The sequence below is a fragment of the Papio anubis genome, chromosome 11 (assembly GCF_008728515.1).
Source record: "Papio anubis isolate 15944 chromosome 11, Panubis1.0, whole genome shotgun sequence".
NCBI classification, from domain to species: domain Eukaryota; kingdom Metazoa; phylum Chordata; class Mammalia; order Primates; family Cercopithecidae; genus Papio; species Papio anubis.
This window is the reverse complement of record NC_044986.1, coordinates 112,121,480-112,145,523: the sequence shown is the minus strand read 5'-3', so window position 1 is coordinate 112,145,523 and position 24,044 is coordinate 112,121,480. Positions and strand designations below refer to the sequence as shown.

The 24,044-nt window shown below is 44.4% G+C and overlaps 1 protein-coding gene across 13 annotated transcripts in view; it reads right to left on the bottom strand.

Moving 5' to 3' along the window:
- The window catches only part of FRMD4A (FERM domain containing 4A), a 693,308-nt gene that overhangs the window by 204,586 nt on the left and 464,678 nt on the right, over positions 1 to 24,044 (bottom strand). For 12 of the 13 annotated variants that reach the window (XM_003903401.5, XM_009214008.4, XM_009214010.3 and 9 more), the window contains one exon: positions 11,228 to 11,293. In XM_003903401.5, the coding sequence (XP_003903450.1) occupies positions 11,228 to 11,293 (66 nt within the window). Of the gene's footprint in view, positions 1 to 11,227; positions 11,294 to 19,000; positions 19,516 to 24,044 lie in introns of those variants that run through there. The other variant, XM_009214012.4, reaches the window with a different exon arrangement.

Genomic DNA, 24,044 nt, shown 5'->3' with positions numbered 1-24,044 from the left:
TGCCTCCTCGTGTCCTCCTGGATCCCCTTACGAGAAAGGACAGGGTCCAGTGGGTGGGATGTGTAGAGAAGGGAAGCCGTCCAAGGCACAGCAGAGCTGAGGAATAACACTCAGCCTGTTTTAGGAAACGGAAGAAGCAGCCACTCCCGGACTTGTAAAAAGTTCTGCAACCAAAATAATCATTCGCCACCTCTAGACAGGAACTCCTAACCCAAATAAAGGGATGCTTAGATCTGTGTAGCACGGTGGTAGACAAATAATAAATATTTACCAAACAAGCAAGTACTTGAATTAAGCAATGTGCCCAAAATCAAACTGTGAGTTATGGATTAATAAAAATGATGATAGCCACAGATTTGTTACCCCTCAGGGCCCTGTTACTCCATCCTTATACTCTACACAGAGGTGTGTGCACAAGTGTGTGCCTTTCCCCTGTAAATGCAATTGTTTGCATTTTGCTGAACTGCATTGTGAGTTGAGTTTGTTTTAATCTCCCCAATCCCTTCTTATCCCCCCTTGGCAGAGAGACAGAAAGTAGAAGCATGTAGTTTAATGTCCTATCCTGAGACTACCATCTGCACAGTCTCCTATGGGGCTACCATAGGGAAGATGTGGAAAGGATTTTGTAAAGATATTATAGAAAAACATAACTCAGTAGTAAATCGAACAACCCTCTGCAATGTTCTGGAGGGCTAAGTCTTCCCTCCCTTTTTTTCTCTCTCTCTTCACATTTGCTTTGAGCCACATGAAGCTGTCCTCTTAGTAGGACAAAGTCTGCCAAATATTGGCAATTTCAAATGGTTCCAATGAATACATTTTACAACAGGTTAAAATTGGCATCAAAGGGACAAGGGGGCACAGACACGGAGGTGGTCCAGGAAGAAGGGGGAGGGGGGCAGCGGTGCAAAGAGGGGGTGTTGCCAGGCAACCGGCAGCATGGACCCATTAAGCTGGGGAGATGGGGATGGTCTCTTCTCCTCTCCTCAACAAGCACGTGTGTGTGTGTGTGTGTGTGTGTGTGTGTGTGTGTGTGTGTGTATACAGGGTCGGGGGTTCCCTAGATGATCGCATCAATCTGCTGCATCCTGATGCTCAGCCTTCTCTCGTAGCCTCTCAGTGAGACTGGAATTCCCCTTTGTTCTAACCAGGGCAAAAAGAAAGCTCACCAACTTTCCCACAAAGGCCTTGGCTGAAGAAGGAAGATGGATCGTGTCTCCTCCCTCCTCACCAAGGAGGAAATGACTTACCTGCTTGTGCTTCCCAAGAGTATATTTTATGGACTATTTCTTATTCCTCTACATCACCCAATGCGTTTTTGATTACAAATAGATTTACCATTGCGTTATCTGTCTGTGCTCTACATCTTAACACGTCTTTCTTCACCACGTGCTTTTCAAATGTTAAATATTACCAGCCACCCCCGGGGGCTGGGAAGACATCTGTTTTGCTCATTTGGTGAAGTGCCCAGCTTTGCAGAGAGGAGCCTAATAAATGATGATGGGATCACAGTGAGGTGTGAGGTCAGCCCAAAGTGGGGCTGCCTGAACCCCTTTGGCTCTTGTTTCAGGAGGTGGCCTGGTGGCCTGGGAGGTCCCGGACAGAAGGTTCATAACACCGAGTCCCTCCGTCTGCTCCCAGCTTCTGCATATGCCTTCCCAGCCCTTGGCTGTGACAGTAACTCCTGGTGGATTCAGACCAGACAGGAGCAGATGGCAGACCTGGAGCACGCCTTAGTAGATGGCCCAGCAGGCAGACCACATGAGCCCACCTGCCCACACTGCTCTGTTGGGAAGATACGGAATCAACTCTGTATTCTCTGCTTGGCAACATGCACTTTGGGGGGATTCCTGCTTTACTTGGTAGAAAACAATCTCTTGCATTTTTTCTTTTTTTGAGATGGTGTTTCGCTCTTGTTGCCCAGCCTAGAGTGCAACGGTGCAATCTCGGCTCACTGCAACCTCCATCACCCAGGTTCAAGCGATTCTCCTGCCTCAGCCTCCTGAGTAGCTGGGATTACAGGCATGCACCACCATGCCTGGCTAATTTTGTATTTTTAGTAGACATGGGCTTTCACAGTTGGTCAGGCTGGTCTCGAACTCCTGACCTCAGGTGACCCACCCGCCTCAGCCTCCCAAAGTGTTGGGATTACAGGCGTGAGCCACAGCACCTGGCCATCTCTTGCATTTTTGCAGAAGAATATCATTAACCACAGAAGTCGCTAAGGCTGGTCTATGAGGGTGAATATAAACATGGGTGTGCACCTGTGCATAGAGAATCCAAGTTTAGGCCTGTCGCGGTGGCTCATGCCTGTAATCCTAGCACTTTGGGAGGCCAAGGTGGGTGGATCACCTGAAGTCAGGAGATCGAGACCAGCCTGGCCAACATGGTAAAATCCTGCCTCTACTAAAAATAAAAAAAATAAACTGGGTGTCGTGGCAGGCACCTGTAATCCCAGCTACTCAGGAGGCTGAGGCAGGAGAATCGCTTGAACCCAGGAGGCTGAGGCAAAAGAATCGCTTGAATCCAGGAGGCAGAGGTTACAATAAGTCAAGTAAGCCGAGATCACACCACTGCACCCCAGCCTCAGTGACAGAGTGAGACTCCATCTCAAAAAAAAAGAGAGAACCCAAGTTTATTCATCTATTTTGGGTAGCACTATTACAGTTCTAGATTTTTAAAAAATCATACATGTTTTTTTTCTAGCCCATAATAGCCAGGCTATTTACTTGCCCTCAATGTTATTTTACTGACAGCCCATATTAATGTACTTGACCTTTGAGACGGGATATTACCCGCATTGCTGTCAGACAGAGGAAAGTGACAGGAAGGCAACCATTATTTCATCCACTGCTGTGGAAGTTTCTTTCGCACCCGCTAGCCCAAGGCTTATGCATGACACGGAAGTCCTTCATGACAATGTGTCACATGTTTCAGGCTTTGCCAGATAGGTTAGGTACTGAGTTCCAAGGAATGAAATGACCTGGGTAAGCCCATCTTCAGTTGCAGACCTGAGATAAGGTTCGAAGTCTTTAGTTGCCATCATTTATGGCTCTGGTGTCAGGGGCTGGCGGAGCAGCCATGTTCCAGGTGAACTACTAATAGATCATGTCTCGGGTTTTTATTACATATAGTGGTTACGGTGCAGTGAAAAGAAAATGGGCTACACTATCAGAGGATCTACACTCAAGCTACATATACTTAACTGGCTATGTGACCTTGAGCAAGTTATTTAATCTTTCTGAATTTCTGTTTGCTTGGCACCTACTTTACACAGTTACTGCGAGGATTAAATAAGATATGCTCCATATAAATTCTATAAAGAATTGTAGGCCAGGTGTAGTGGCTCACGCCTGTAATCCCAGCACTTTGGGAGGCCAAGGTGGGTGGATCACCTGAGATCAGAAGTTTAAGAGAAGCCTGGCCAACACACTGAAACTTCATCTCTACAAAAACACAAAAATTAGCCGGGCATGATGGCAGGTGCCTGTAATCCCAGCAACTCTGGAGGCTGAGGTGGGAGAATCACTTGAACCTGGAGGCTGCAGTGAGCCGAGATCACGTCACTGCACTCCAGCCTGGGTGACAGAGCGAGGCTCTGTCTCAAAACAAAACAAAACAAAACAAAACAAAACAAAACAAAACAGAAAGAAAAGGAAAAGAAAAAGAATTGTAAAACATAGTCGTTATTGTGCCAAACATCCAGTATTATATCCGTGTAACCCCAAACAATTCTATTGCCTTCATAATATTTTCTCTAGCTTAAATTGTTTTCTATCTTCTATAGCAGGAATCCCCAATCCCTGGGCCATGGACTGATACCAGCCTATGGCCTGTCAGGAATGGGCCACACAGCAGGAGATGAACTGTGAGAGAAGTTTCAGCTGTATTTATAACCTCTCCCCATTGCTTGCATTACTGCCTGAGCCCCGCCTCCTGTCAGATTAGCAGCAGCTTTAGATTCTCGCAGGAGTGCAAACCCTACTGTGAACTATGCATGTGAGGGATCTAGGTTGCACACTCCTTATAAGAATCTAGGCCAGGTGCGCTGGCTCACGCCTGTAATCCCAGCACTTTGGGAGGCCAAGGTGGGTGGATCATGAGGTCAGGAGATCAAGACCATCCTGGCCAACATGGTGAAACCCTGTCTCTACTAAAAATACAAAAAATTAGTCAGGCGTGTGGTGGCACGTGCCTGTAATCCCAGCCACTCAGGAGGCTGAGGCAGGAGAATCACTTGAACCCAGGAGGCAAAGGTTGCAGTGAGCTGAGATTGCACCACTGCACTGCAGACTGGTGACAAAGCAAGACTTTGTCTCAAATATTTACAAAAAAAAAAAAAAAAAGATTCTAATGCCTGATGCTCTGTCACTGTCTCCAGTCACTCACAGGTGGAATCATGTAGTTGCAGGAAAACAAGCTCAGGGCTCCCACTGATTTGACATTGTGGTGAGCTGTAGAATTATCTCATGATATGTCATAATGTGGTAATCATGGAAATAAAGTACACAATAAACGTAATATATTTGAATCATTCTGAAACCACCCCTACACCCCGTCTGTGGAAAAATTGTCTTTCATGAAACCAGTCCCTGGTGCCAAAAAGGAACATGAGCCACAAAAGTGAGCCCAATGTAAGATATTAATTTTTTTTTTTTTTAAGATGGAGTCTTGCTCTGGTGCCAGGCTGGAGTCCAGTGGCATGATCTCGACTCACTGCAACTTCCACCTCCTGGATTCAAACGATTCTCCTGCCTCAACCTCCTGAGTAGCTGGGACTACAGCCACACACCACCATGCCCGGCTAATTTTTTGTATTTTGGTACAAAAAATTTCACCATGTTGGCCAGGATGGTCTTGATCTCCTGACCTCATGATCTGCCCTCCTCGGCCTCCCAAAGTGCTGGGATTACAGGCGTGAGCCACCACACCTGGCCAAGATTTTAATTTTTTAGCCATATTTAAAAGGTTAAAAGGTGAAATTTATTTTATTATATATTTATTTTATCTTAATATATCCAAAATATTATTTTAACATGGACTCACCAAGGCAAAAATCATTTACAAGACATTTTACTTAAGTTTCATAGGAAGTCTTCACAAGCCGGCATGTGATTTATACTTGCTCATAGCTGGCGTGTGATTTATACTTGCTCATAGCTGGCATGTGATTTATGCTCGCACACATCTCAATTTGCACTGGCCACATTTTGCTCAATGGTCACATGTGGCTGGTGGCTACTGTACCACAAGGTGCAGCTTAGATCTTTCCAAATGCTTCTGTCTTGGTTGCTTTTTCAGGATTCTGAGCCCTGTGTAATACACGGCAATAATCTAACTGCTATCTTTAATTCCCTTAGAAAACACGGTCTAGTCACAGTTTGCTCCACTTCTCAGAATCATAGGGACGCTTTGTGCCTCTGTTTGCACACAGGGGACAGTTGTAAATGTCTTGCCAATGGCCACTAAGGGACTGGGTCAGAGGGGAGAGATGTGGAAATCCTAGGGCAGCTTGGAACTTGGAAAGGAGTCGCACACCATGGGGCAGATCCCCTAGAGAAAGCAAGGCGCGAGGTTCATTGTGGCAGAATTGAGGGGATGGAGAGGACTCCTATGTGTAAAGCTCTATCATCAAAGGGAAGAAGGGCCGGGCATGGTGGCTGTGGCTCACGCCTGCCATCTTAACACTTTGAGAAGGACTATGGCAGGAGGATCACTTGGGCTCTGGAGTTGGAGACCAGCCTGGGCCGCATAGGGAGGCCCTGTCTCTCTAAAAATTTAAAAAATTAGCAGGGCGTGGTAATGCACATCTGTCAGCCCCAGCTACTGGAGAGGCTGAGTTGGGAGGATCACTTGATCCCAGAAGGTTGAGGTTGCAGTGAGCTGTAATCGCGCCACTGCACCACAGCCTGGTTGATGGAGTGAGACCCTGCCTCAAAAAAAAGTGGGGGCCAGGTGCGGTTCGCTCATGCCTGTTATCTCAGCACCTTGCAGGAGGCTGCAGTGGGTAGGTCACCTGAGGTCAGCAATTCAAGACCAGCCTGGTCAACATGGCGAAACCCTGTCTCTACTAAAAATACAAAATTAGCCGGGCGTGGTGGTACAGGCCTGTAGTCCCAGCTACTCGGGAGGCTGAGACAGGAGAATCATTTGAACCCAGGAAGCAGAGGTTGCAGTGAGCCAAGACTGCAACACTGCACTCCAGACTGGGTGATAGAGCAAGACTGTCTCAGAAAAAAATAAAAATAAAAAATAAAAAAAATAAGTGGGGGTGGGGAAGAAATTCAGCCAACCACTCATCTAAAGTGATGGGGAGAAGCACTGAAACGAAGCCTGCCTAGCAGTAGAAGGTCAGGTCAGTTTTTCTGGCGTTGGGCTGGCTCCCTGTGAGACAGGATATCTACAGTCTCACAAGCCTCAAGTGAACCAAATAAGGAAGGGCCACACCTCAGCCATTCCATTCTAGTGAAAATCCACTCTATTTTTATGAAGGTCAAGAGAAAGAGTCCAGAATTTTTCCTACTAACGGCTTCCTGTACCCCATCTAGCAACTCTCACTGTTCGGAAATTCTTACTTAAATCATTCTCACTATGGCTAAAGCACACGTCCCTTTCTCTGCTGTCAAAATGCTCCCCCAAATATACATTCGGGTCAGAAAATAAATGAAGAAAATAATTGTCGAGTAGCAAGGATATGACAACGAGACTTGGGGAGTTCGGCTGACCATAAAACATACTCTGCCCCCCATATCTGGTTATAGCATCCTCCAGAAGAGGCAGCTCCAAGACTGAGATGAGGATGTCTCCTCTCATTTTGATGAAGGCTTTTTTTCTTTTTGAGACAAAGTCTTGCTCTGTTGTCCAGGCTGGCGTGCAGTGGTGTGATCTTGGCTCACTGCAACCTCCGCCTCCCAGGTTCAAGTGATTCTCCTGCCTCATCTTCCCGAGGAGCTGGGATTACAGGCGTGCACCACCATACCGAGCTAAATTTTTTTTGTATTTTTAGTAGAGGCGGGGTTTCACCATGTTGGCCAGGCTGATCTCAAACTCCTGACCTCAAGTGATCCACTCTCGTTGGCCTCTGAAAGTGCTGGGATTACAGGTGTGAGTCACCGCATCTGGCCTGATGAAGGCCTTTTTAAAAGTACATTTCCAACTGGTGGAAACAATTTTGGAAGACAGAGCAGAAGACGCTCTCTGCGGGCTGAACTGGAGGGCAATCTGTCTATGCAACCTGCATGTGTCCACAACCAAGGCTGCAGGCATGCTCTGTGGTTAAATGCTCATGTCATCTTCCAGCTGCTTTTAAGTGGAATTTCAGGACTTAAGGAGCTACCTGGTAAAGATGTGGGTGTCAGGAAATTGCCTGTGGATTTAGGGATGAGCCTCTCGAATATTAATTCCTAGTATGTCACTCTTGACTGCCCTCCCCTACTGTGAATAACGTGTGATATTCTCAGAGCAACAGAGGATTTGGAAGCACAGATTTCAGTTGGTAATTTCAAAATGCTATATAGAATAAACATGAAACATTAGGATGACAGTCATTTTTTTCTCTGCAACCCAGAGGAGGGAAATATTATGCTTGGAGTGGCCGAGTTTACAGTGCTGCCTGAAATTATCTGTGTGGTTGTCTGCTACTGCATCCTCCTGGCAAGAGGCAATTGGGGAGTCGGTTTGGATGCCATCAGCTTTCTTGCCCAACATTGATGCCACAGAAGCTTCTCTGCTTCTGAAGATCTGAGGTGTAGCCTTTGATGAGCCTCCTATCCTCACAGTGGCTAAAAACTAACCTCCCCCATCCGCTCCATCTTATTAATACCTTTCAGTCAGTCACCCTCATGCAAACCCATTTACTTATCTGGGGGAGAGAAACACTTGCTCTAAACCTGACTCGCCGTGTTATAAACCTTGTCAGGTCAATGTAGGTGCCTTTTCCACCCATCCCCTCCCCCTACAGCTCCAGGTCAAAAGATCAGGAAAGGCATTGCTTTGTCTAAGGCTTACTACAAATATTCTGAAATTATTCTTAACAATATCGGTCTCAGTGTTTAATATATTGTGATGACTAAAGTATAAATGAACCTGAAGGCTACCACTCTCTGAATGTAAAATATGAAAGAGTTTAGGTCAAACATTTTATTAAAAACTTAGAGCTGGGTCCAGAAGAGCTAGAAAATCCAGATTCCCTTTAGAGAGGATACCGCCCAACAGATAGAGTCCCGGGCAACAGAATTTTGCAGAGGAGAAAAAAAGAGTGATAGATTCAAGCTGCCTTTCATTCACTAGTTTTAATGTTGTTTCTCCAAGTTTTGCTAAAGCCCATTCTGCAATTAAATTTAGAATCTTTCCATATATATAAATATAAATATATATATATGTATTTAGCTTAACACACATGAACACTATCTATCTATCTATCTATCTATCTATCTATCTATCTATCTATCATCTATCTATCTATACATAGATACACATACTATCAATACCTAGCCAAATAGTGTGTGTATCTATGTATAGGTAGTGTGTATATCTCTCAATGTACAGATAGTGTGTGTATCTACAGATAGACAGGTGTGTGTGTGTGTGTGTGTGTGTGTGTGTGTGCGTGCATGAAGCTACATTCCCTGTGAAGCAACTGGTACTCTGGCAAGAAGTCTTTGGGGGAAGTAGTGCCAAGGCATCTTAGGGTTTATCTATTCTTTCATTCAACAAGTCTTTACTTAGTGACATTACGTGCCTGACCCTGGGCTAGGTACTGGGGATACACCATGATGCAGACACAGACCTAGCCCTCAAACTGTCGGGGGCTCCAGGAAGTGGTAACAAGTACACAACCAATGACAGTGAGGCGTGGCCATCTCATAAGAAAGGAACTCAGGACAGACTAGTCGGAGGGGGTCAGGGAAAGCATTGGTGGGGGGTATCTTCCAAGTTGTGAAATAAAGACCTAAGAGACACCAGCCAGGTCCAGGATGTGGGGTGTGGGAAGGAGCATGTTCCACGAAGAGAGAATAACACGGGAAGTCTGTTCTATAAAGCGGTGGGAAAAACATGAACTTCTCTCGTTTGTCTAATTCAACATTTTCTTGATTTTATAGGGTTGAGGGTAACTGTTCCCAAACTGCACACATCAGTAATTAAATCTATTTCTTTCTCAAAGCAGGCTGGCCAAGAGATAGTTTTTGAACTGCCATTTGAGATCTCATTTCCTATCCCAGAAGGTGGCTTCTTTCTAAACCTCCAAGCTTCGATTCAGGAAAAGCATGTAAAATACACCAGACCACTTGCCTATAAACTCTTTACACTGACTCTTGGCAATTTGAAGCTTCGAATGTTTCTCAGTTAACGATTCTGCTAATTAATGAGATCTCACTCAATTTGATGGTTTCCCTTTATTGCCTCACTCTTCCAAATTCAAACCACAAATTTGACTTTTAATGACTTTAGGCCATGGAATCGAGCCTAAAACGGCCATAATCTAAAATGCAGGAGAACCCTGTATATAGGGATATGTTAATCACAGCATTTATTTGTAATAGTGGGAAAATTATTTTTTTAATCCCTTAAATATACTCAAATGGGGACATGATTAGATAATAATTGTATATCAATTTCTAGAATTTATGCAGCTGTTCCCGAAAATGACAATTTACAGTCACTTAGAAAATGTTAGTGAAAGACAATGGTAAGTGGAAAAATAAGATATGCAGAATTATACATATACATTTCTTGTATGATTACGGTCATGTGTAATAACAGTCATGACTGTAATCATACAAGAAATATAAATATGAAAAATGCTGGAAAGAAATCCACCAAAATGAGAACAGCACTTGAATTATTAGTGTTATGTGCTTATGAGCCTTTTTCCTATTTTCTGTTTCCTATATTACATTTATAAAGCCTTTATCATTTGAATCCTATTAAAAGTATTAACGCAAAGTCCGCAGTTTGAACACTTTCAATTCCAAGCAGCATGTACAAGGCGACACGAGACAAAAGTGTCTACATGTGAACTTCCCCTTTGAAGTATCATCACTTCCCCCATGAGCAGGTGGCATCCTCTCAACCCACTGATAAATTGCAGCTCCTTCACAACTAAATGTGATCGAAAGTGAGACACAATGCCCTAGGACCCAGAGATAGACATCTAAGAACAAACAGCAAGCAAATGTAATAAAAATTGGCATTGAACAACAGATCTGGAATGGTAAACTTTTTAAGTCAGAGTTGGAGACACCATTCTTTAGAGCTTTGGGTCAAACAATGGTCTGTTTAAGAACAAGTTGAAAAAGACGAGGGTGTATGATTCCAATTACTTCTCCAACTTTGCTGACACTGATGTGTTCTTAGTTGGAATTAATTGATTGATTTCCTGCATCTCAGTTTCTCCAGATGCTCACAAGTGATGCCAATGTCAACCTATGGGATGGGGTAAGAAGGGGGTTGCTTAGCACTTAGAAAGAGGACAGAGATTTTTCCTCTTTAATCTCAACTGGAAAAGAAAAGAAAAGAACAAATCTTTATGCCAGGCACGGTGGCTCACGTCTATAATCCCAGCACTTTGGGAAGTCGAGGTGGGCAGATCACCTGAGGTCAGGAGTTCAAGACCAGCCTGACCAGCATGGAGAAACCCCGTCTCAACTAAAAATACAAAAAATTAGCAGGGCATGGTGACATATGCCTGTAATCCCAGCTACTCGGGAGGCTGATGCAGGAGAATCACTAGAACCCGGGAGGCGGAGGTTGCCGTGAGCCAAGATCACGCCACTGCACTTCAGCCTGGGCAACAAGAGCGACACTCTGTCTCAAAACAAAACAAAACAAAACAAAAAAAACAAAAAGAGCCAAACCTTTTTCTATTCCCTCTGAGCAAGGAAGACTAAATCAATTTTAGTTACAGCAAGAGCTATTTAGGTTACATTGTAGTTAACTCCTTCCAGGCAGAAAGAATAGCTAATGGCATTGTGGAATTTCCTTTTCTAGAAATTTGTAACAATAGGCTAGATGTACATCTGGCCTTGGATGCCTTAGGCTGGTGTACAGACACAACCAAAATAGCACACACACAAAACACCCTGGTGTGTCCTAGTCATTCTCTCACAGATATTAACAGACAGAGATTTAAAAGCAGTTTACCATATCCCCCTTCATCCCCTGCTGGATCAAGGTCTGAAACCACATCGGTTGCCAAAGAAACTCAGAAAATTGACCAAAAGTGATTTACCTGTACTAGGAGTTCCAGCTTCCTGTCATCAAGAAGATGTACTTGACATCGGCGGCCCTCCGTCATCTAAGAGGGAAGAGAAATGGTAATCACTGAGAGTCTAGCAGCCAGACAAAGGGTTAGAGGGTTGCCGACGCTGCGCTCTGCTAGGCATATTCCTCTGGACAAAACTTCCTATGGGAGTCGGCACTGTATAATGCCAGGAATTGGAAATATCAGTTCGTTCAATCATTCCAGAATATCTATTGAGGCTGGGCACGGTGGCTCATGCCTGTAATTCCAGTGGGTGGATCACCTGAGGTCGGGAGTTTGAGACCAGCCTGACCGACACGGAGAAACCCTGTCTCTACTAAAAATACAAAATAAGCCGGGCGTGGTGGTGGGCACCTGTAGTCCCAGCTACTCGGGAGGCTGAGGCAGGAGAATTGCTTGAACCCAGGAGGTGGAGGTTGCAGTGAGCTGAGATTACGCCACTGCACTCCAGCCTGGGCAACAAGAGTGAAACTCCATCTCAAAAAAAAAAAAAAAAAAAAGAAGAAGAAGAAAATATCTATTAAGCACAGCCAGGCACTTTTCTGGGAGCTAGGTGTACTGCGGCACACGAGACAAAGTTCCCATCCTCATGAAGCTTATATTCTAATAAGGGAGATGTAAAACAAACTAGCAAATACATATATAACATATTCTCAGGGGTGGTAGGTGTCATTCATTCTTTACTTAGTCTTCCATTCAATAATTGTACCCGCATGCATTAGGGACGGAGCTAAGGATCCAATCTCTGCCTCCTCTTCATTTATCCCACTTGCTGGTATCCAGAAAGCAGATGACCACCCACCTGGCAATGAATTTGATTTCTGTGTTAGTTAATCAGCCCCCTTCTTGCATATGACCTGATTCCCTACAGTGCTGTAACCAATAATAGAAAAGCACTGGAGACAAGAGCCCACAGGCAAATCCAACCCCTGTCCCTTGTGCCTTTCAGGACTGAAATCTCTGAGTGGTATAACAGAAAGCCTGGGAGACCCAAGTCTAGTCTTGGGCCTGTTGGTTACAAGGGGCTGCAGGACTCCAGACAAGTCACCGTTCATCTCCATGCCCCTGTCTCATATACAAAAATAAATGGGCCGAGTCCAGTGGGGTACTGGTGAATGTTTAACAACTGGCTTTCTGGAAGGCAAAAGCCTGATTTGCAGCATTTGCTGGAGCCTGGCATCACCCTCCAAGGAAATCCTTTGAAGAACAAGGCTTCTCATGGATGTCAACTGGTGACCGTTCTAACCATAAATTGTCTTGCTGCACTCTAAATACCTTCACCATGTCTGATTTCAAGCTACTGTCATGACAACACTGCTAGGAATTCCAACATACAGATACAACAGACAAATATAACCTCAGCTCATAGAAAACAGGTAAGTGCCGTAAAAACAATTAGGAAGGGATAGTTTTTTTGTTTTTTGTTTTTTTTTTTGTTTTGTTTTTTTGAGACAGAGTCTCGCTCTGTCGCCCAGGCTGGAGTTCAGTGGCGCGATCTCGGCTCACTGCAAACTCTGCCTCCCAGGTTCACGCCATTCTCCTGCCTCAGCCTCCCGAGTAGCTGGGACTACAGGCGCCCGCCACCACGCCTGGCTCATTTTTTGTATTTTAATAGAGACAGGGTTTCACAGTGTTTGCCAGGATGGTCTCGATCTCCTGACCTCGTGATCCGCCCGCCTCAGCCTCCCAAAGTGCTGGGATTACAGGCGTGAGCCACCACGCCTGGCCGGGATAGACTTTTATTACCTTTGTTTATCAGCGCCATGTGTTTAAGCCTGTGTATAGAATTTCATTTTAACAATGGCTATGCTTTACAATTGGCACCCTGCATTCCTGAAAATGCAGCAATTGGCTCTCACAGACTAGTATGAAATAGCTCCAACACGACTGTCTGGACCAGATGACACGTAAGTTTCCTTCCTTGTACTTCTTTAGAGCAAATCCTTTAGAGAACTCAACGCCTATTTTATATGACTCTACAGTCCCCACTAAATACAAGCTCTTTTCCCCAGCTAACTGGCCACTTTAAGCAGATCTAAAGAAAGGATGCGCATGAGCAGATCCTGGCCTTGTCTCCTTGTCCAGCCACGAGGGTCCTTCTCATAAACCTTTCCTCCAGGAAAGATAAAAAAGACAGTCTCAGATGAGACACAGTCTTGCCTTTACACACTTAGCACAGTGCCTGGCCCTAAGGGAGCTCTTATTTTAATTTTTTTTTTAGACAGAGTCTTGCTCTGTTGTCCAGGTTGGGGTGCAGTGATGCAATCTCAACTCACTGTAACTTCCACTTCCCAGACTCAAGTGATACTCCCACCTCAGCCTCCTGAGTAGCTGGGACTACAGAACAGTCTCGTTTCTCTCATGCGCCACGGGACGTACCAACTCTCCAGGCTAAAAATAACCCTGACATTTCTCAAGGCCTGTTAGGTCTGGAGCTGCTATCCCAACGAAAATGAGCGTCTCTGCAAATGGAAGCAGGTGGCGGCACAGTCGCGAGCCGGGGGTGCCTACTGCACTCATCGCTCAGTCCCACCCAGTGGCCAGCCGGCCTGCGTCCTTCATGACCCTCTCCTTGACCCTCAGCTCCTGGTGACCGGGAGTTATGGACTGGATTGTGTTCCCCTAAAACTCATATGGTGAAGCCCTAACCCCCAATGTATTTGCAGGCAGGGCAAGATTAAATAAACAACAAAAAAAGACAGTCTCTTTTCTTCTGGTTCAACAGGGATTATTCACTAATTGTTAACATATCCAAAGCTGTCATGAAATCCTATGAGAAAATTATCTTATTCCCTCCTCTAAAGAAGTCATCCCATATTCCCATCAAGTCAGGTTACCCTTGTTTTGGGATCTAACTCAACACAGCATGTCCTGCTTACACAGGGGCTAATCTCAACGTCTCTTGATTCTGAGTTACAACAATTACTCAGCAGCCCCCAGCTCTGAGAAAAATCAAGAAAAGTTTCACATATTCATAAGCCCTCCAATGAACAGATTAAAAACAGAGGAAAAACTTCAATCCAAAGCCTTGCCATTCTGCACATATAAGTCAAAGCAGGCCACTGTGGACATTTGATGGGTCTATGCAAAGTCCTTATTCACCTGTTGAACCCTTAACTGCAGGTGTTAATTGCCTTAGCAGGAAAACAGGCTCAAGTCCTGTTAGAATCCATCAACCTTGCACAGAGTAAGCATCTTCACTGATTGACTTAATTTTTAAAAACCCATCAGCTTCCTTTCAATCATTCCCTAAGTTCAATGAAAGCCATTACAATTTTAAATTAGACTGAAATAGGTGCTGCTATACCAACATGTATAAATGATTCCTTCTTCAAAAAAGTACATCAGAAATGTTAATTTCAAGTTTCAATAGGGCAGATAATAGCAATTGCACAGGTACTTTAGATAAAGTTTTCGAGCTACACTGATTCAGTTCTCATTAGAAAGAACCTAAGGTTAATAGAGTAAAAGTTTTAAGAAGGAAAATGGTATCACATCCAGAAAGTTCCATGAAATTCTTTTAAAACTTTAGTCATAGATTTGAGAAAAGTCTCGACTGAGAATAGGGGAGAGTTTTAAGGAAGAAATGCTGTTTGTTTTCTGCATTATAAAACAGTTTTGAGCTTCATTTTATCATAAAAGGTTAAGGGTGTAAACATGCTCTTGAGTTACTTAATCACAGTCTAATAAATTTTATGAAAATAAACTGGTATCTGAAAGACATTATTGGATCAAATAAAGTTTTAATCTCAGTAATAAAGAAGATGAAATGTATCATTTTCTCGAAATATTTCCAAGCTCACAAAGTTCACACTCACACTTAAAGGTCTTCCCTGAGGTTCTCATTTTCATCTGAAAAAAATAATCCTCATTACATAAAACAATCTCACCTTATCTGCTCAGCAATTTAAGGAAGTAACTATGTATCATGATGCTAGTATCCACCCTAGGTCTTCCAATTTCTTTCCTCTTCCCAACAGTCATTCCTGGGAAATTTACAAACATACTCCATATTTTAATGCCTCCCTGTAGAAAGCAAAATGTCTCTGCAAAGAGTCAGCACAGAGAAGTGTCTCAACAGACTCACCTTTGAATCATCATGTTTTTGAAGGTACAACTTTCTTTTGACAGCACTGCTGTGGTTTATTTTTCAAAAGCGAGCACTTGCCTGTTGTTCCATACTCAAGTAAGGTTAGAGTATCTTGTTCTTATCATCAGTTCAGAAAAGCTTCACCATTCTGGGTGTGCACAAAGAATTGACATCTGTAGCTTTGTCTGACTTGCCAGGTACACTGAAATTTTCTTTTCAATACTAACAATTCTGAAATAATACTGCTTTCCCTTGTTTTGTTTTGTTTTGATTTTTTCCTTTCCAGCTGTTCAGACACTACTGGAGCCCTGGCATCACCCTCAAAGGAAATCCTTTAGAGAACAAGGTTTCTCATAGTTGTCAACTGGCGACCATTCCAATAACCAATTGCCTTGCTACAATACAATTCTAGCCCACACAGAGGCCTGCCAAGTGCCCTGTGATTCTAAAGGAAATATGAAAAAGTGTTATTTTGAAAGTGAAGTGTCTGCCCCAATCTATCCAACTTTGCTGCTAAGGTACACTCTGACATGAAGACTGTGCAGAAACATGTAAACACATTTATGATACTAGCTTCAGTGACCGCAGCAGACTATCATTGATACGTATCCTGGCCCGGCGCGGTGGCTCATGCCTATAATCCTAGTCCTTTGGGAGGCCGAGGCAGGTGGATTACCTGAGCTCAGGAGTTAGAGACCAACCTAGGCAACATGGCAAAACCCCGTCTCTACTAAAAATACACACACACACACACAAATTAGCCAGGCATAGTGGCACACATCTGTAGTCCCAGCTACTCGGGAGGCTGAGGCACGAGAATTGCTTGAACCCAGGAGGTGGCGGTTGCAGTCAGCCAAGATTGTGCCACTGTATTCCAGCCTGGGTGACAGAGTGAGACTCTGTCTCAAAAAATAAAAATAAAAAATAAAAATAAAAAAAATATATTTATGTATCCTAATTGTCATGCACGTGGACAGGGATTAAGAGGCAAAAACAAAAATATGGGAGTAGATATGCAACAGTATTAGGCTTCTGGGTGGTTTAGCCTACTCCACCTCATCCAAATATGACTTAACATGTTACTTTTTTTTTTTCAGTTAAAAAAGTGTAAAAAAGAAATTTATCTAGAAAGATGAATGACCCTATTTGAGGTCAGGCATAGGAAATGGAGCACAAGCAGTTTCTTTCCCAGTAAATTTTGGATTGCCTATCTTTTTAACAAATAAAATTAAATGTTAACAGATAAATGAGAATGAGTTGTCATGTAAGCCAGAATACTTAAGATTGAACCCCTGACATATTCTCACACTGCAGACAGAATTAATGGGAAGCCAGGCCAGGCTCAGTGGCTCATGACTGTCATCTCAACTCTTCGAGAGGCCAAGGAGGGAGGATCATTTGAGGCTAGGAGTTTGAGACCAGCCTGGGCAACAGAGCAAGACCCCATCTCTACAAAAAAATTAGCCAGGCATGGGGTGCACACCCGTAGCCCCATCTACTCCAGAGGCTGAAATAGGAGGACTGCATGAGCCCAGGAGTTGGAGGCTGCAGTGAGCTATGATCCTGCCACTGCTCTCCAGCTTGGGCGACAGAGTGAGACCGTATCTCTAAAAAAAAAAAAAAAAAAAAGAATGGAAAGTCCATTTTGATCAGAAGTACTTTTGAGAGCGCAGATTTTGGAAAGAAGGGATTTATAAATACATATTTTTGAGGGTATCTGTCTGCAATAGCCTGATATATCATTAATGGCAGAAGGAATAATTGTTCATACGTACCAGGGGAGTGTCTGCTATGAGGCCTTACTAAAATAACTAACCAGCAATAACAAATGGTGATTGCAGGATGTCTTGTAATATGGAGAGGTGAAGGGTACCCAGATCAGAGGTGAAATTTAATTTTTCTGGTTTAGGTTTAAATTGGAAACAGTCATAAAACAGCAACTTCGGAACATTCTGCTGCCCACACTACACCGGGACGTGGAAAGTAACAGAATTCAAGGTTTGGCAAAGTCTTCTCTCTCTCTCTTTCTCTCTCTTTGTGAGATGGAGCCTCATTTTATTGCTCAGGCTGGAGTGCAGTGGCGCGATCTCTGCTCACTGCAACCTCCGCCTCCTGGGTTCAAGCAATTCTCCTGCCTCAGCCTCCCAAGTAGCTGGGATTACAGGTGACCGCCAGCACGCCTGGCTAATTTTTTGTATTTTTAGTAGAGATGGGGTTTCACCATGTTGGCCAGGCTGGTCTCGAACTCCTGACCTCAGGTGATCCACACGCCCTGGCCTCCCAAAATGCTGGGATTACAGGCGTGAGCCACCGCACCTGGCCTGCAAAATAATTTCTATGCCATGGTATATGCCTGTGCAGGAGTTGCTGAGAAGAAAGAATCCTAGTTCCACTGTTTAGAAGGTTTTTGTTTCATTTTGGTTTTTATTTATTTTTTTAAGACAGGGTCTTGCTCTGTTGGCCAGGCTGGTGTGCAATGGTGTGATCTTGGCTCACTGCAGCCTCAACCTCCTAGGCTCAATTGATCCTCCTGCCTTGGCCTCCCAGACAAATGCTGGAATTACAGGAATGATCCACCACTCCCAGCTTACTTCATCTTTTTAAGCCTTGTTCCTTGTCTGTAGAAGAGGGATAGAATAGCTTCTACCTCATAGGAACTCTGCAATTATTAAATTAACTAATGTTTGGAAATTTCTTAGTGCTGTATCTGGTACAAAGTATATACTCATCACAATGTTAGCTGTTAATTATTATCAGTTGTATGGTTTTGGAAATACTTAATATGTGTTGAACCCATAGTCCTCGTAAGACAAGAGGTAGATATTATCAGGCTCATCTTGTTTTATGTTATTTTTATAGACAGGGTCTTGCTCTGTCTCCTAGGCTGGAGTATAGGGGCGCTATCATAGCTCACTGGAGCTTTAACCTCCCAGGCTCAAGCGATCCTCCCACCTCAGCCTCCTGAGTATCTGGGACTACAGGCTCGCACCAGCATGCCCAGCTAACTGTGTTTATTTTTTGTAGAGACACGTCTCACTATGTAAATTCTTGGACTCCAGTGACCTCCCCAGCTTAGCCTCCCAAAGTGCTGGGATTACAAGCATAAGCCACTATGCCTGGCCTACAGCATTTTTATAGAAATGTAATGCAGTTGTGCCAATTGATCCTGAACCCAGGAAAAAACATGTGTTTTTTAAAACAAAAACTAAAAAATAGTCAATTGACACATGTATTCTCTTAGTTTCCTGAGGCTAATTTACACTGAAACTATTACAGGGAAGACACTGTGGTGTGGGGCTGAAGGAGGGGATGGTGAGGGAGCAGAGCTGTTTAGTGAGATGTTCACAGACCTGCCAAAAAATTTTTTTAGTCTAGTTACCAATTGCCTACTCGTTGACGTCCCTGTGAAAAGCAAGCCATCAAGCTGTTTCTCATATTCATTCTTGAGACAATACATTTACAAGACAATAAAATAAGCAATATTAATGACTCACTAGAATTGCACAAAACAAAGAATTAACCTTCCAAGACACGCTTCATTTAGGAAAATTACCAATACTCCCCAAACCACCTGAGATGCTATCCTTTAAAACTTAGTCATCAGACAGAAAATGTACATTTCAAAAGCCAAGGCCCTACCAGTGACTTACCGCTGACAGCACGTCTTCCCCGAGTACAGTCCCTTAAACTTCAACCACAAGACACCCTGAGGATGTCGGATGCGGACAGCAGCCCCTCGTGATCTGACCTCTGACCCAGGCCGTTGTGTGGCTCAGAAGGAAATTCCAAGGCCATGACTACAACTTCCCGGCATAAGTCATTGTTGGTGCCCCCGGGTACTGGGTCACCTCAAGAGCCACATCTTTCTCTCTACTTCAGTTTCCTTCACAGAAAAATGAAGACTCAAAGTCCAATCTAGGAACCCAAATGTTGCAAGACCACAAAATCTCAATAATCATAAAGCACATCTCTGCCAGGAGGAGAGGAATGAATGCCACGCGGCTACAGCAACCTCAAGAAATTCACAGGAAATATACACATGGAAAGAAAGGACTTCAGGTAATTTAAAATTGGTTAAAAATATTAATCCCTGCACTGTAATCACAACACTTCGGGAGGCCGAGGTGGGCAGATCACTTGAGGTCAGGACAGCCCAGCCAACATGGTGAAACCTGGTCTCTACTAAAAATACAAAAATTAGCCAGGTGTGTTGGCATGCACTCGTAATCCCAACTACTGGGGAGGATGAGGCAGGAGAATCACTGGAACCCGAGAGGCGGAGGTTGCAGTGAGCGGAGATCACGCCACTGCACTCCAGCCTGGGCAACAGAGCGAAACTCTGTCTCAAAAAACAATCAATCAAAAATATTAGATACATACAGATAGTGTAATGGTTATTACCGTGAAGTTGGTTAATATATCTATCATCTCACATGGTTACCTATTTTGTGGGATGAGAGCAGCTAAACTCTATTTATGTAACAAAAAATCCTAACAATACAATTTTAACTTTAGTCCTCATGTTGTACATTACATCTCTAGACTTGTTCATCCTCCTTATCTACTGTGGTTCTGTATATATCTACACATCTATAGGTATCCAAGAGCATTATGATGTAAAGTTCGAATATATACAGTCATATATATATTTTTTGTTTGTTTTATGTTTTTGAGACAGGGTCTCATTCTGTGGTCCTGGCTAGAGTTCAGTGGCACGATCACAGCTCACTGCAACCTCTGCCTTCCTGGGACTCAAGAGATTCTCCCACCTCAGCCTCCCAAGTAGCTGGGATTACAGACATGCACCTTCACACAGGGCTAATTTTTGTATTTTTGTAGATATGGGGACTCGCCATGTTGTCCGGGCTGGTCTTGAACTCCTGGGCTCAAGTAATCTTCCCACCACAGCCTCCCAAAATTCTGGGATTACAGATGTGAGCCACCACTTGCAGCCCATATAGATATATATATAATATATATAAAATATATAATATGTTATATAATATAATATATAATGTGTTATATAATATATAACATTATATAATATATAACAAATAATATACAATAAATAATATGTAATATATAACACACAATGAATATATAATATACAATTAACATATAATAAATAATATATGTTTATTAATTCATCTATCTGGGCATGGCGGCTCATCCCTGTAATCCCAGCTACCTAGGAGGCTAAGGCAGAAGGACTGCTTTAGCCCAGGAGTTCGAGACCAGCCTGGGCAACATAGTGAGACTCCATCTCAAAAATAAAATTCATCAATTCCCTGTCCACTCTTCACCTGCACCAGGAAAATAACACATATTACAACAGTGGGCAAGTGGGGGATCTGCCCAGAAACTTTAAAGGCCAAAGGCTAATTGTAATTTTTAAATAAAATTTTTAATACAAATTTTTATTTTATAAAAATTTTATATAATCATTTTTATTATCATTGTAATATGATTTTTATGATAATTATTCCCTCTGGTTTATCTGAAGCTTACTTTCGCTTGGTTCTCAAGTGATATCATATTGAAAGAAGATGACAATGCAAGGAAAGGAGACACAGGCACGAGATATCAGAAGCCTCATTCAGAGAGGATGACCTTGTTCCTGTGTTGCTCTATAATCTCTGGCAAACGATTCCACCTGTCTCTATTGTGACTCTCCTGGATCTAAAAGAACATACGCAGGTGTGACCAGGCACGGAGGCTCACTCCTGTAATGCCAGCACTTTGGGAAGCAGAGGCAGGAGGATCCTTTGAGCTCAGGAGTTTGAGACCTGCCTGGGCAACATGGCAAAACCCAAAAAAAAAATATGAAAATCAGCAGGGCATGGTGGTGTGTGCCTGTAGTCCCAGCTACTTGGGAGGCTGAGGTGGGAGGATTGCCTGAGCCCAGGAAGCAGAAGTTGCAGTGAGCTGAAATCAGGCCTCTGCACTCTGGCCTGGGCAACTGAGTGAGATCCTGTCTCAAAAAACAAAAAACAAAACACAGGCAGGTGGGTCCTTCAGGCTCTTGGCTGCTGGATACAGTTAGTTGCAGCTCATACACCACATGGAAGTTATTAAGTGAGTGGCTCTATCAGAAACAAATTAACATGACAATGTTGATGTAATAGAAAATGGAAATAGCGATGCATTCTTCAAAGCTCAACCCTCTGCAGGTTTGCACTTGAAGTCATAACCCGGGCTGGCGTTTTACTTGCGGATCTTTGAAAAGCAAATCCTAGTGGCTCTGCTGCTGCTGCTCCTGCAGCAAAAGGAAATTCGGTTTTCTCTGATAATGCAAAAGAGAAGTCCTGGTGTGGGGACCCAGTGGTCTATGTGATTCAAGCCGCAAGTCCTCCAGGCCGAGCAATTAGCCATCTCCACATGACGCTACAGGGCAGCGTGTCAGAAAATATTAATCATCAGTATCTGGGCCTAAAGTGTAGATGACGAGGCATGGACCCAGGCAGGTAAGAGGCTGGTACAACAGGGAGCTCTCCTGAGGGCGCTACGGCATCCTGCTGAAGAGGAACTCCTACCCGCAGCTCAGCTGTGTGATGTGGGGAGGTGGGGTGCGCCTTCCACCTGCCAATCAAACAAGCTAATGGTGTGAACAATGGACAGGTGCGACGGATGTGGAAGGCCAAGATTCTGCTGGGGCGGGTCCACAATCACCCTCCTCATGCCTGGCAGCCAACACTCTGACTACAGTGACAAGGGCAGATGGACGCTGAAAGACGCAATGGCATGGGCCCCAGAGTTAGGTCTTGCACCATGGACACCATACTGGGGAGCACAGGGCAGAAGCCGCTCACAGGTGGCGGGCAGGTGCACAAAGTCGTACAGGCTCCTGGTGGGCGGCAGCGCTTTCTGGGTAACATCCAACTAGCTGGACCCCTAAAATTTGGAGGAACCTGTTTCCTCCTACATTCTGCCACTGCTAGAGTGTCTTCTGAAAACAGGATTTTCTTTACCTCCATTTTGAGTACATGATCAGGATTTTAACCCACTATTCTACTGGAAATACATACACTTATGAAGACTTACTAGCAAGGCCTCCTTTACAACACACCTGCAGACGTGGACTTTTCACTCAAGCCTGGAAATACAAGATATCTTTGGTTCTGCAACTGGAGCAACCAGAGTCTCTGAAGAGCCTCAGAGCCTTAATCCTACTGAGCACTGGATTGTATTGCTATTATTATTCATTATTATTAGGAGAGGGGCTGGGGAAGGGAATAGAGCCTAATCTTTACAAAGGAAAGGGAGCTGGAAATCTGGATCAGAGAGGGAGTGCTGTGCAGTCTGAACAGAGGCAGAGGCTAACGGAAACAGAGATGGGAGGCAGAGAGCAGCCCTTGGGCAGATCTGCACAGAGGCCTGAAGGCCTCAGAGGCCAGTCCTGATGTGGGTGCAGAGTGAGATTCTTCCTTCTTTACGTATTGCTGTTAGCATCTGTGAAAGGCAACTGTCTGAACGTGGATAACAGGCTCTCTGACATTGGCCTCACCTCACCAGATCCCTTTTTATTCAAATACTCTCCTTCCCACTGTTCCTCTCAGTTTCAAAACTGGGCCATTCGGGACTTCTAGAGTCTGTTCCTCCGAGGACCACCCTCTCCCTGGCCGTGGTGCCTGGCCCGTGCTGTTTCCTTTGCCTGGAGGCACATTTTTCACGCAAAGTCCAAAGCCCATCGCTGTGTCTCCTCTACGCCATGCATTCAGCCCGGTGCTGGGGACACAGGTGACCCAAGGAGCTGTGGTCCTGTTTCTTGGTGATTACTGGCTTGAGAGAAAAATGCCACATACCTTCTCCTCCTGAGAGCCATGTCCACAGCGCTATCTGGCAGCTACCCTGGGCTGTCATGCTCCGTCCTCCCCTCCTCTCCTTCTAGGATACCTAACATCAAGACCATGCTGGGTTGGTTGCTGCCACTGCCATCATGCCAGCCCCCAGGTCTCAGTGAGGCTGAGGACCCTCCAGAACGGGAGGCAAGCCCACGTGGGAGATGACTGGACCCAGCTTCATTCAACGTTCAGTTATTGATAACAACAGAACCCAACTCAGCGCAGTTTACATTGACACATCACACCTTAGGCAGGAAGGAGAACAGTTTGAGGGGAAAGCTGCCATTGTAGAGAAGTCATCCAGCCTTCTGTTCCAGAAAATCCAGCACAGTATCACGGTGCAGGACTGGCAGCCCACATCAGCTAACTGCATCCTCAGCATGGCTGTAGGACAGCCAAAGGCCAGTGAAGACCCCATTATGGGGCTCTACCAGATGTTCCTAGGAAAGAATATCACGGATGCTTGGGTTTGCCCTGATGACAGACAAGTTCAGGCCTGCCCTGCATGACTTCGCTGACCTCCTCCCAGCCAGGCACTCACACTGTTTCTTCCTCCCTCCTCTTCCCAATACTATTCACGCTTCTGCAGACACACCAGATACTATACACGAATGCACAGGGCTGTGTGGGGGCGGACATGGTGCACTGTTGCCACCGAGGTGTCCTGCATGGTGTCTGGACGCCGGACCAGTGGCCTCTGACAGGAAGAGTTTGTGTTGTGCCAGTGCACACCTTGGAAAGGTTGTTCTTTTTAAAAAATATCTGACAAATTGCTCTAGTAACCCAAAGAAGTGAAGGAGAAACCAGTGGCCCCTCTGGGCAGATATTGATTCATGCAGAATCCGTTTCAATG